The sequence below is a fragment of the Centroberyx affinis genome, unplaced genomic scaffold (assembly GCF_046629955.1).
Source record: "Centroberyx affinis isolate AG114_WGS23_722 - 3 ecotype Tasmania unplaced genomic scaffold, CSIRO-AGI_Caff_v1 ptg000216l_1, whole genome shotgun sequence".
NCBI classification, from domain to species: domain Eukaryota; kingdom Metazoa; phylum Chordata; class Actinopteri; order Beryciformes; family Berycidae; genus Centroberyx; species Centroberyx affinis.
The window spans coordinates 23,195-37,009 of record NW_027278907.1 but is presented as its reverse complement, the minus strand read 5'-3'; the positions used below and the strand labels follow the sequence as shown (position 1 = coordinate 37,009).

The window sequence follows — 13,815 nt, the reverse complement described above, 5'->3', positions numbered from 1 at the left end:
CTATACCATATGAGATGAGTCAACTGCTTCTCCCATACTCACTCGCAACATAATGCAGAAGAACATTCACACCTCCTATGCATGTGCGCGCACACACACACACACACACACACACACACACACACATATGAGTGATAGGCAGGTGGCAGGAGATTTTTTGTTGTCGTTGCTTGCTTGTGTGTGTGTGTGTGTGTGTGTGTGTGGGTGTGCATATTATGTTTGTGTTTGTAACAGAGTGACAGAGCAGTGAATCAGTGAGCACTCTCTCCTTCTGCCCTACATACACACACACACACACACACACACACACACACACACACACATACACACACACACACACACACACACACACACACACACACACACACACACACACACACACACACAGTGAGCACACTGTCAGTGTATTTTATTACCTCCAGGGCCTGGAGCCTGCAGGCTGCACAAAGCTGCAATCACCAGCCATTACCATGTAATTCACACTGGGGGCAAAGACACAGAGAGAGGGGATGGGGGGAAAACAAAACAATAGAAACGGGAAGGAAAAGAGTGACAGAGAGAGGTGAAGAGGGAAGAGAACAATGGGAAATAAAAGGTAGGGAAATGGAAAATACAACTAGAAACAGAGAGACAGACAGAGGGTAAAAAAAGAACCAGGGAGCAAATGGATAGGTCTAAGTTTCTACATGTGAAGCACACTTGGCGTGGATCCATTCCCTGAGAGGCCTGAAGGCTTGGTGATGTGACAGCTAATGGATCACTGTTGGTGTGTTGAGCTGACGAACCCTCTCCCCCGACACCCTCGGGCCCCCTGAAGCACCCAGCTCAGCTCTCCTGCCATGGTCACCTTAATAAAGGAGAGGGAGAAGGCCATCTAGCCACCATGGCTGCTGGTGGAAGGAAGGAAGGAAGGAAGGAAGGAAGGAAGGAAGGAAGGAAGGAAGGAAGGAAGGAAGGAAGGAAGGAAGTCTTTTTGGACATATGTTGGTTTTCTTATGTGAACATGTGAAATGTCCCATGTGGAAATGACATTTTCAACTGTGAATTGTCTCTTTACATGTGAAAATACGTTCCCACATGTGATACAAATATTCTCACATGTAACGGCAGGTAAAAACAATTGAAAGAAATGTTCACATGTAGAAAAATAAATCACCCTATGAATGCCCTTTGAACTGTCACCTGCAATGTCATAATACAACAAATACACGTTTTGGATTCACATGTGGGCTTTCACATGTGACTTTTTTGTAAGGGTTCAGTCCTCAATTTCCAGCTTTGGGAATAACAGTTTTGGTCATTCAAACACACTCACACACAGGTGAGAATTACCAACTGACTAAATAAATAAATGACCCACAAACCATCAAATGCAAATGGAAAATGCCCTCTGTCCATCCATCACATGAAATTGGAACAAACATTCTACTGACACATAATAATATAAAGAATAGTAGTCAATTCAATCAGAAATAGCATACACACACACACACACACACACACACACACACACACACCCACTACGCATGCTGATCTGATAATCTATTGGCACAAACTCTGTACATTATCTGACACTTTGGCACTCTTTCCCTGATCATCATCAGTGCTGATATTGAGCCCAAATACCTAGTTCAGTTGTTTCTAACTGCCATTAACACTCTATCCATTTACAATATTTATATGATTTCTTTCTCACAACCATAGTTATAGGATCATCTGATATTTTTTTACCTCATTGTATTGTTCTGTTGATTCAGTGGGGATCATGCTAAAAAATTATATCCTTTTAATTAGCATAAAGCTTACATTGTGTTTTCAAGCCAAATTCATAGCATTTTTATGCTGAAACAGCATCTGTATACAGAACATTCAATATGAAAACCTCTCAAGATCTTAAATTGATCTCAAACTGAGCCGAGACTCTTCCCTCCTTCAGACTAGGTCTTGGTTTTCTTTTTACACTGAAAACCCTAAATGGATCCGATCGATCTGTCTGCTGGATTTGTAATTTACTGCTAAATTCAGCATTCGCATTGCTTGTGTTGGACGATGTCAATGGTAACGGACAGGTGTGTGTTTTCTGTTTGAATGGTGACTTGAGCAATTTCTGAGAAAAGCTACATGGCATACGGGAAACGACAGGTACTGTATTTTTGGGTGGAGTGCGTCTTTTGGAGAGTTTGCATGCAGCGTACAGTATCTTCACATTCCTCATTTTTCTTGAGTGCAACAGCTCACTAAGCAGGGTATCACCATGCTAATATGAGAATGAGAAGAAATGACTGCGCAACCCTGCAAGTGTGACTCTGTGAGAGTGAGAGAACTAAAGGGGCTGTTCAATTATTTATAAGCAGAGATTGTCTGTTTATCAAACTGACGCCTGGAGCGTCGACCATGATTAGACTCAAACAATGGTGGTCTTCTCTGAGAGCTGCCGATGCAGCTTCCAAGACACAGCCTCCATATGAATAAAACACAGACACCATCAAAAAGCACTGGGAAGAGTGTGTGTGTCTGTGTGTGTGTGTGTCTGTCAGTCTGTCTGTGTGTGTGTGTCTGTCTGTCTGTCTGTCCGTGTGTGTGTGCGTGCACACTCAAGGATCAGGATTTAGAATTTTTTTTGAATGAGGATTTGGCTGTCTGATGCAATGGTGTTCATTAAATCATGATATGTATAATTCATATTGCTGATATACAATTGACCTCATTTAACTACAATATGCAATGCTTCTTAGACAGACTTTGTTTTTAATTGGTATGGCAGTGAGGATGCAGTGGCCCCATGGACTAACAAGTGCACAGTGTGAAGTCTTCTCGTGTGCAATTAACTGCACATCACCAGTAAAAATATATTATTTTATCTAATTATGAAGACTTCCATCGCATTTCTCGGCTATTTGCAAGTTTAATGGAAGCCTAATCCCAAGCTATATAGTAAATTATTGTATACAGTGCAGTTTACTCATGCTGTAAGTTACAGTGTGGTATTTCTGCAGAGATATTTTCCTTAAAGGCCTTTCAGACATTTGATATAACCTGTCCTTTTTTGTAGCATTTTGTATTGATTGGCCCTTTTGCACGTATGCATTTCAATAGACTGTAAATAAGTCTCCATAAAAAACTGTGAAGCCAAGGTGAGAGGAGAGCCATTAAGCCACAGGTTGACTCGTGAGGTGAGGTGTAACAGTTTCCCAGAGAAGTGGGACATGTTGTCAGAAAGAGGGAGCGAAAGTGAGGGAAGAAGGGGGTGGCAGGAAAGCAGGAGATGTGAAAACGGGCTCTGTAGGGAGCAAAAGAAGGGTGGTATGGCAGGATGACGGGAGGGAGGGAGGAGGGTGCTCAGTTGTAATGGGGCAGGAGCCAGATGCTCCAGTTTCCTTGACAGAAATGGAGGTCAAGTGCAGCTTTATGTGAAGGGAACACAGGGAGAGCGGCATAGAGAGAAAGAGAAAGATGGAGGAGAGGGAGGGAAGGGAGGGAGGCGCCATGATGACTTTAACTAGTGGTGAGGGACACAGCGTATGACGGCTCTAAGCACACAGTGTAGCGAGCATGATCGTTCTAACTAGCAAATAGGGAGAGGATAAGATAGGATAGAGGAACACACTGTGTGGTGTCTCCTTCTTGGAAGGATAGATGGGGATAAAAAGGCTTTATGAGGAGCCTAAGAACATTAATAGCTATAAGTGATAGGGAGGGTGCGGGATAGGATAAAATAACATATGGCAACTTGCTAGGGAGGATAGATGTGAGTGTGGCGGCTTGAGCGCATGAAGAACACTAATAGATAGAGAGGGTGCAGGGGGAGAACACATGATGATCATAAATAGTACATCTGGGAGTGCAGGGCTCACCTAATTTCAGGAGAAAAGGAAGCATAAGAATATATCAGGACTCCGACTATTAGGCCGGGGACTCCGGATGAAAAATAGCCTTTGTGTGTAAGCATCTCAACTAACACTAGATATCCTCTGGGTCCAGGTAATGATTTTCTCTGAGTATCATATGCAGTCGACTAATGCGGGAAAGCATAAATCACACGACAGGCTGTGAGGGCTTGTGCATGGGACTTGGAGGAAAGGTGGCAACGGGGCGTATTTGGGTTTCTGATTAGAGGGGTATGGGAAGAAGAAACAGAGGTAGGGAGAACTGAGAATTGAATTAATGCAGCCAATATATTTGCCAAAGAGTAGACATTCTCCACACTTCCAAATACACTGAACAAACAACAGACTTCAAAGTGAATAAATCCTACAGTACCATAAGCCAAACAGATATTTCCCAGGCACACAAGCTCCCAATGTGCACAGGAGAAGAACACAGTGAAAATATGTTACCTGCATAAAAATTTGTTGCAGTCTGCATCTTGTCAGTATGTGCTGAATCAAACTGAATGATCCCAGAATTGTATGGCATCCTGATTAATGTGATTTAGTTTTTGATATTGTTAAATAAAAGGGAGACTTCTATAGCTAAAGAATTAGTAGATGTCTGTAAGCATAACACATACACACATTGATGAAAACACTGTCACTTTTTGTAATGTATACTGTTCTAAGCGATGATATAATGTCTATGAGTAGTCTATTGGTGGAAAATCTAAAATAAGTAGGGAACTGATTTCTCTGTCTGTCCTCTGCGGGGGGGAGAGTGTAGGAGATGGCCTCATAATGACTTTTCCTATAGGAGAGGAGAATAGGAAGGGTGTGTGTGTGTATGTGTGTGTGTGTGTGTGTGTGTGTGTGTGTGTGTTGTGGGCGGGTGTCACAGTCCACTGGCTGCACCAGCTCTCTCTGATCTAAGTGCCTAAAGAAACAGGACAGGGACGAGTGTTACTCCGCCGCTCCCCCAAGGTGTGTGCATGTTTCTGTATGTGAGAGAAAGAGAGACTGTGTGATGTGAGACTGCATATAAGGAGGTGTGTAACAAAGAGCTACTCTCTATTCCCCTGAGGTGTGGTTTGTTTGTGTGTGTGTGTGTGTGTGTGTGTGTGTGGTGTCTATGCATGTGCATGTGTGTGACCTGCATACAAATGTCTGTCTGCTAGCTTGTCTGCCCGCTCGCTTAATATTCCTCCGTGTCCGCCTGCCTGACGCTGTCTATCTGTTGACCAGTGTTGAGAGGTAGCGCCTATGTAACATCGGGGCCTTCAGGCTTACTACATGATATTGTTTTGCTCAGAAGGCACGCCGGAGGCAGCTAAATCAAGCATCATCATAGATCCTTTTTTTCTATCTCATTCACCCTGCGCTGAACTTAAGAGCCCTCGGCAACAACAGCGGGTGTTATTGCCTGCGGAAATGGGACTGCAATCAGTTAGTCATTCATTTATTTATATGGTGTTACACTTGTCCAGTTAAGGTCAGGGTCACTGAGTACAAAGTCTATTTTGAATATTCTATTGAAACTTACTGATTTTGATTTTATGATATACTGCTTGAGAGAGTATTATATACTCTCTACTATATCTATCTATCTATCTATCTATCTATCTATCTATCTATCTATCTGTCTGTCTGTCTGTCTGTCTGTCTGTCTGTCTGTCTGTCTGTCTGTCTGTCTGTCTATCTATCTATCTATCATCTATCTATCTATCTATCTATCTATCTATCTATGTATCTGTCTGTCTGTCTGTCTGTCTGTCTGTCTATCTATCTATCTATCTATCTATCATCTATCTATCTATCTATCTATCTATCTATCTATCTATGTATCTGTCTGTCTGTCTGTCTGTCTATCTATCTATCTATCTATCTATCTATCTATCTATGTATCTGTCTGTCTGTCTGTCTGTCTGTCTGTCGATCTATCTATCTATCTCTCTCTCTCTCTCTCTCTCAAGAACTGAATTCATTTGGATTCATTCAGAAAAACACACTGAATCAACATTTAGCCGGCAATTCCTGCTAATTCAACAACCCAACTTGATTCAAATCCTAAACACAGCGAACCGAAACAGCAATTGAATCCCCTTTTCAGATCCCCCTCTCCTCCTCTGCTGCTTCTGTCATGAGTGAATAACTGAACCACATATTTCTGTCTCGTTCCTGTCGTTCTGTCTCTTTACCCCCAGCTGGGAAGCGTTCCCAAGGAAGCAGGCTTTTCCTGCATGTTGATAGGCTCCTCTGTCTCATAATTGTGGGTTTTCTTGGAGCGCTGGCTTTAAAGGTTTGTCCCCTGTTATCAGTGCTAATGAGAAAATGAGCACCGTTCCACTGATACATCCTAGCGCAGCAAAGGAAGTTTAATGTGCTGTCTGTCGAGAACTTGCATAGCGATATGGAGTCATATGTAATACACATATGCGTGTGTGTGTGTGTGTGTGTGTGTGTGTTTTTATCATTAGCTGTCTGTAGAATAAAGCGTATGTCTATTTTAATGTGTTTCTGGTCTATTACTGTAAGTCAAGTGTATAAACATCAACACAAAAGAGTCATATTTTTTCATATACCTTAACAATGATAGGAAACTGAATTTGTTTGAAGGAGCTTCCCAGGCTTTTGCCATTTTTCCAGTGAACAGAATAGACAGAATAGCAGGCCAACAAGACCCAGCCGTCTCTCAGTCTTTTCCGCTTGACTCCAATAATACTCCAGTGCTTCCACTGCAGAGGGAACAAGATGTTCCCATTTTTCGCCATTTTAAACTCTCAATACATAATCATATGGATTGTCACCAATTCAACCAAGCCTTCACCCCCACTCCCCCCCCACCGCTCACCCCTCCATCCCTCCATCCCTCCATCCCTCCATCCCTCCATCCCTCCCTGCTTTTTTTTTCTTGACTGGTTGCATTGTATCGTCTCAATGTCTCGCTTCGCCGCGCGTACAAACCTTTTTTGGCAACTACAAGCAGCCCAGCCAGCCAAGAGAGGCTTTGTCGACTCCTTCTCAGTCTGTATTAATATTTACCAGGCTAGGAAACAGAGGCAGATGTCAACCATGAGCCGATTCCCTCATGTTGCTCTGTGGTGAGCCCACTGTTGTACTGGATTAAAGCATAATCCAAACATCAGATTTGTGGTGTTAAAACATTGGGAACCATTGTAAGGAGGGAGTCCCAACTGCCTTGACTGCTGCCGAACTGGAGAATTCCTCAGTAGCCAGGATTAATGAAGAGCATGAGGAATAAGGTAGCAAGGACTAAGATACAGGTTGAAAAAGTTGAGGGTAAATATGTATGATTACAGACTGTTTACCAGCCTACTTAGCTTCTAGCTTCTGATCCTGGCCTCATTTGATCCTCACGGATATCCAAGGAAGCTTTTCAGTTTAGGAGTCTGAATATTTGCAGATCTTAAGTTTATATACGCTGTCAAATTATGCTGGAGCTGATACCATTCTGCCTGTTGATATGGTTATTGAACAACACTACAGCCCACACACTCTGATTCTTAAATGCCTGCCTTTCACTGACAATGTGATGTCATGAGAAACTACAGCCCAACTGGTAATAAACCCACCAGACAAACATCCATATTTATCCATCCATTCATGAGGAAAAAACATCCATCTTTTCAGTTTATTTATTCATTTTGGTGGACATGGTTACTCAAATCATACAAACTTGAACTGACAACAAAAGACCAGCATTTCAGCACCATGCACTGCAGCTGACTACACCACCACAAACAGAGTGCATAAAAGATATCTGCCACCTATTAGGTGTAATGTAAGTCCACAAAGCCTGTTCCACCATTCACTGCACGCCGAAAAATACCTTTCACTATGCCAACAGAATCAAACTAAATATCAATCAAAGATATCAAAACATGATATCTTGGAGATATCTTCTTCACTGTGGTGAGGATACTGTGCAATGCACTATTATGTCTGGAGGACATATACAACGTGACACCCAACGAGACACTACAGATCAATACACACTCTAATGTATATATGCCCGATAATACACACAGTCTTTTGTGTGTTTCAAGACTGCATGAAGTCAAGATAAGAGGTGCAAGAAAGTATCTTAAAACTAGGCTCACATGACCAGAGTCAGAGTTTCAGCACTGGACAGCTCCCATAAAGACAAAGACCCTGAAGCTGACAATAGAAGAGTGGATTTCAGAACTGGACAGCTCCTGATGCTTTGTGGTGCGCACTGTATCTAAGCAAACAATTACCATATTCTGCAGAATATTTGAATCTTGCGATCATAAACACCTGAGAGAATTGAGAAAACCAAAGCTGAACTGGCCGACAATCCTATCAGCACTGGACAGCTCCTAATTAGCATTAGGCCTGAACATTTGCTAGGTTACTAAGTTTCTGAGGCTGCCAAATATAGCTATAATATTTTCACCCAACTGTGAGAAACTGGCTATAAAACACATGTAAAAAAAAAAAATGAAAGAGCAGGAGAGCGACCCCACCCTTACCACCCTCCCCCAGTCCTTTGGCATTTCCCAAAACCGAAGCGCTTCCAAAACTTTCCAAAATAGATTTCCTTGGGGCGGGGTGGGGGTGGAGATAGATGCGGTTCTTGTTCAGTCAGACACTGATTTGGGCTTACACTGATTAAGCTGTCCATCTTATCACCAGGAGACCTCTCCGTGTGCAACTGTGTATGTGTGTGAGTATTTGTGTGTGTGTGTATGAGCGCATATGTGCCTGTGTGTGTGTGTGTGTATGTGAGCGGAATCTCTAAGCTTAAGGAGACACCATCAGCAGTGCCGGTGATTCACAGGCAGGAAGACATGAAAGAGCCGTGGAGAGCCAATGGCAGAGCGGGATTTCAGTTGGGAGAGGAATCCTCCCCGTTCTGTTGACACCTAACAAGGAGCTAACTGCAAAACAAGCCTGGCGATTCTGTCATCTGCTTGGTCCTCAGGTGCACAGAGAGAAAGCAGCTAATTGAATCTAGAACTGAGAATAGAGTTGAGTAATGAGACATGATGAGGCAGTGTTTTTGACTCCTGTCACCACTTCATCTTGTTTTCTGATCTTAATGAAGGCAAAACATTTCACAAACGGAAAGCATCTTGCTAAGAATGCCCGAGAATAGCCATGATAGTTGCTTTTAAAACCAGTTGTGGGAATCCATCATGCATTTCCCTATAATATACGACAAATATAGGATATCAAAAGTTCACAAATATCCAGTGAACTGCACCATCATGGAATTAGAATATCAAGTGAGCACATTCATTTGGTATACTGTCTAATATATACAGTATATGCCTCATAATACATTGTAATACGATAACACATACTACCTATTGGCAAGATGCCCTCTTACAATGGCTAATCATCACTGTTAGCCCTCTAGGTCCCAGGTTGCGAACTCTTGCTAAGCTGACAAGAGCAGCTTTTGGCCTTCGACCCCAAACCAGCAGCCCGGCGGATCACATCCAAAGGGAGACAGTGCCCTGACAATGATCTCTCCCCCCAGGCTCTGTGCTGTCACAACATACAGACCACCAGATTATGTTTCTTACAGTTCCCTATAGGCGCATTCCAATGCTCTGCACTAGTTTCTTCTTCTAGTTCCATTTAGTTCAATTCATCTCAGTTTAGGTTTTACTATCATTGATAAAACACTTGTATTGCTGCAAGTCTCATGAATGAATGATGAATGTCTACAATTCTCAATTGCAAATCACAGTTGTGTCACATCATTTCTGCACAATATGAGTGCAATCTCGTCATTGACTTTGTGTGAGATCCATTCATTTTCACAGACTGTAAATCTGTAGTAATGAAAACAGATACACACTACAAAAAATTCTTAAATTAATTAAGCACCACTGCTTCTGTTCGAGTTGACATTTCATGATAAAAAATGCTCCAAGAAAACCGTTTAGTTTGTAGTGTGGCCCTTCCCAACATTCCTTTTCCATTCTTCTCACACAAACACACAACAGATTGAGTTAATCAAATATAAGGAAAGGAAATTTTGTTTTTTTGGTTGTCCTGTCCATTGACAGCACATTAAGCTGCCTCATACGTCTTGGATGGGGGATGCTTTGACGCAAAGGTCTACTTAAGCTCTTCCATAACCACCAACATCACCGATGTCTTTGACTGTGCACCAGTTCACCAGCACTCTCCATCTCCACCACCCACTACAGAGGTGGTTATAAGTGAATAATCAATTGCACCACAGTGGAGTAAATAAACCTGGGCCAATACAACTGCAGCCAGTCAATATGATAGCCTTCAGGTGCAGCTTAAAAAGAGCCTGGTGATGAATGCAGAGTGGATTGTCTCATTCTGGGAAAAAAAAAAACTATCTTGACGGGGGATGCACCAGCGAGCACTAAAATTAGCTTGAATACAAGAGTAAAGATGCTCTTTTCAGCCATATGGAAAGGAATGTATTGGCTTTTTAGACTAAATTGTGCGGGGAAATCAGTGGATGAGGTTGCTTTAAATGAGAAGGTAATATCTCATAAGGTTTTCTGAGGGCATAATAAAAATATGGACAGTGGGTTTCAGTTCAAATTTTACTCCCTGGATGCCAGCATGTGCGTAATTTAGCCTGTAGTGCAGATGCTCTCGTGAATTAACATCAAATAGCTTAGAAAATCAATTTGACTGATGAGGGGCAAAGGCAGTTATCAAATACAAATATTAGTTACATATCAGTCTCAATCTCTCTCTCTCATACATGCACGCACGCACACGCAAACGTACACTGGAAGTAAGGATGGAATGATTCGACCCCTTCTCACAGTGTAATGTACTATTTTACATTTTTCCCCCCGCCGGCAGTCCTCTCAGATCAGCCGTCATGCGTTACATTTTTTCCATTAAATGCCAGCCACTGCGTCTGTCTGCACCAAAAAAACAACTCGCTGCTGAGGAGCTCCTGCTGAACAGCTTTTACATGGAGTGGATAAGCTGTGCGCACCAGGGTCACATTTTACTACCACAGTAGCCGCCGCATGTCACAGATTACGCGCAGACACGCAGACCTTGAGTAGATGCCCACGGTCTCCCCGACGTGTCAGTTTGTGTGGTAAAAGCGGATTTTAGCACCAAAGATGTCGAGCGTCGCAGAGGAATCGATGACATCATGTCTGTGGGGGGAAGATGTCGTTTTTCTGAGCCGTGAAAACAGATGCTCGTCTGGCCTCTAGTTGCAGAGTTGGAGTAGCCTATTTGATGCGGGGAGGGAGGGAGGGAGGGAGGGTGAGTCGAGGCGTCCGAATGCACTGTGATGCACTGTGAACGGCGCGCCTGACTCCTCTAAATCTCTCCCGAACACACACGCACGCACGCACGCACGCACGCACGCACACACACACACACACACACACACACACACACACACACGCAATCTTTCGGCTACTACCTGTCCCTCTTTGAACAAATAGCGCTCTTCCTCCCCACACAAGCGCAATGGCGCACTGTGATGAAATAATCACAACGGTGCAATTTGTGAGCAGCTGTGGCAGTTTGGTGTCTCAACAAATTTGTGGAGAACATGACGAAGATTTATCGCTAAACGAAATTGTTTTAAATCGAAAACGTAAATAAATGGCCGTTGTATCAAATAGTGAACACAGTGAGGCGAGCACAACGGCATCACCACGGTGCTGCTTTTCACCCCAGTCATGTACACTACGACGGGTTATACCAGGTGACAGTCAAGAAGAGGTGAGAAGGCAGAGTGAATGGGGAAAGCGAGGGGAGCTGGAAGGACTGTGCTTTGGGGGATTTAACTGTTCCTTATAAAGGCAATACTTAAAGTTTGGCTTACCTCCACACTTGTCCCATCTGAAAGATGTGTATGACGGTCTGCCAGATCCAGACAGAGAGGAGGCAGCACCTGTCTCTTTGCAGACTGACTGTAGCTCTCCGACTACTCAGCCCCTCCACGGAGCCGAGTCCGCCCCCAGTGTAATCCTGCACAAACCACCTGAAGCTCAGGATCTGGACCAGAACCGAGGGCACCAGCACGAAGAACAGGGTCAGGCCCGACCAGAGGAAGTCCTTCTTGTGGTAGTAGTCGATGGCCAGCCACAAGTCGGTCCCCACATCCCAGAAGAACACCAGGAGCGCCAGGATGATCCACAGGCAGTCCAGCCAGAGGCGCTCCTCCTGCGGTGGCCGCCCCGCATCTCTCCCCTTCCCCTTCCCCTTCCCCTTCCCCCGGAGGTAATGCAGGCAGGCGCTCCGGCAGCCCCAGTAGCACGACGAGGTGTTGCAGCAGTGGCAGATGTGGAAGGAGCTGCCGTCCCGGGTGTCGTCCTCGCACGTCCCCACCACCTCGTCCAGGTTGTGCAGCTGGGCGAAACCGGTGACGACCCCGCGACCATCGGATTTCGCTGCCATCTTTCCCTCTGATGTTCCCACCTCCTCCGGCTTCCGGGGTTCGTGACGACACTTCCCTGACACCTGTTTTCCGAGTGCACCCCAAATGTGGGAGCCATCTAAAAGCGGGGTGTCAGCGCGGCGCCGTCGCCCACTCCGTCCCCAGACAGCGCTCCAGCGGCGCCGCGGACGCAGCCCATCTTTTCTTGCTTTCTCTCTCTCTCTCTCCACTGCAGAGCTGTTCTCACCTGGCAACAATACACTACCCTAATCTACAGGTTCAAAAAATGTAATTTGTAAGTCATGCGTCCAACTGTGGCCGAGCAGTCTTTACCTGTGCATAATCTAATTCCCTGCTGTTCAGTTTTTTCCCTTCTCTGCAGCTCTCTCCTCCAGCTGCAGGCTGAGTGCCATGAGCAGACCGTCTCTCCACTGTCCCACGACGACGTAATTCATCCCCCACCTCTCCTCCCTGCCCCCCTCTCTCTCCCTCCCTCCCTCCCTCCTTCTCTCACCCTCTCTCTTTCTCGCTCTCTCACGCACACGCACACACACATACACACTCACTCGCTCTCCCTCTCAACGTGGTTGCCATCTAGTGTCTCGTTTGAAGCCCCTAATATGCAGGAGAGGACCGCATGATGTAATGCTGCATGCCTTTTCACACCAAACACAGTCATGCATTCCCGCTGTGTGAGACTTTGGGTGAATCAGCCACGGTGACTCACACTATGGTCACTTTTTGTAGGAGGAAAAGGCATATTAAAAAAAACGCTCTTACCAAGGACTAACGAAAAAATAATATAATATAGCCTACCTATAGTGACTTATGTGGCATACAACTCAATAATGAGTTAGACCTTATCGTACTTTATGGTATTTTCTATCTTCTATGGTATAAGTATTCCTGTTGGACATTATCTATAGGAATAATAGTCTATTTATTATACATACATATATGTGTTTATTATACTTCTAAAAAATAGTATAGAATGACTGTAGATATTTTTCGTAAGGAAAAAGTAAGGTTTTACCTACCCGCATCAACAAACAACTGAGTGAAGTCTGCAAGTAATTTTATCTAAACAACTGGCATCCTATGACGCAAGAGCAATTATGCATCATATCCTCCGGGAAAAGAAAGGATAGATCTGCATGTAGATCTATACACCTCTAGAATGGTTGCTAAGAAACATGTTATATTTTCTCTCCTTTCTGCCGCATTTTGCAGCTGCATTTTCAGAAGCACTCAAGGGGTTAAGGATTTGCTGAAAAGTGACGCTTTCCCTCTGGTAGCATGTGCAAGAAAAGAGCTGGTGAGTCCGCGGCAGGCTCAACACTATGGTCAGACTGTGCGCCCACAGCGCGGGGGTCAGAGTCCGGCGCGAGCTCAGATCATGTCTGCTTCCCCTCCGCAGGCTGCCCTCGTATTTGAATTCCGGATTTGATGGGAGCTGTCCAGTGCTGAAATTGTTCTGAAGGGGACTGTGACAAGGCGCTACGTAGTTCGTTCTCTCTCTCTCTTTCTCTCTCTCTCTCTCTCTCTCTCTCT

General features: G+C 44.3%; 1 protein-coding gene across 1 annotated transcript in view; it reads right to left on the bottom strand.

Annotated features, from left to right (window-relative positions):
• The window catches only part of xkr6b (XK, Kell blood group complex subunit-related family, member 6b), a 51,781-nt gene extending 39,497 nt beyond the window's left edge, over window positions 1-12,284 (bottom strand). The window contains exon 1 of the mRNA XM_071541371.1: window positions 11,710-12,284. Coding sequence (XP_071397472.1) covers window positions 11,710-12,284 — 575 coding nt within the window. The remainder of the gene's footprint in view (window positions 1-11,709) is intronic.
• Between the last annotated feature and the right edge of the window lie 1,531 nt (window positions 12,285-13,815).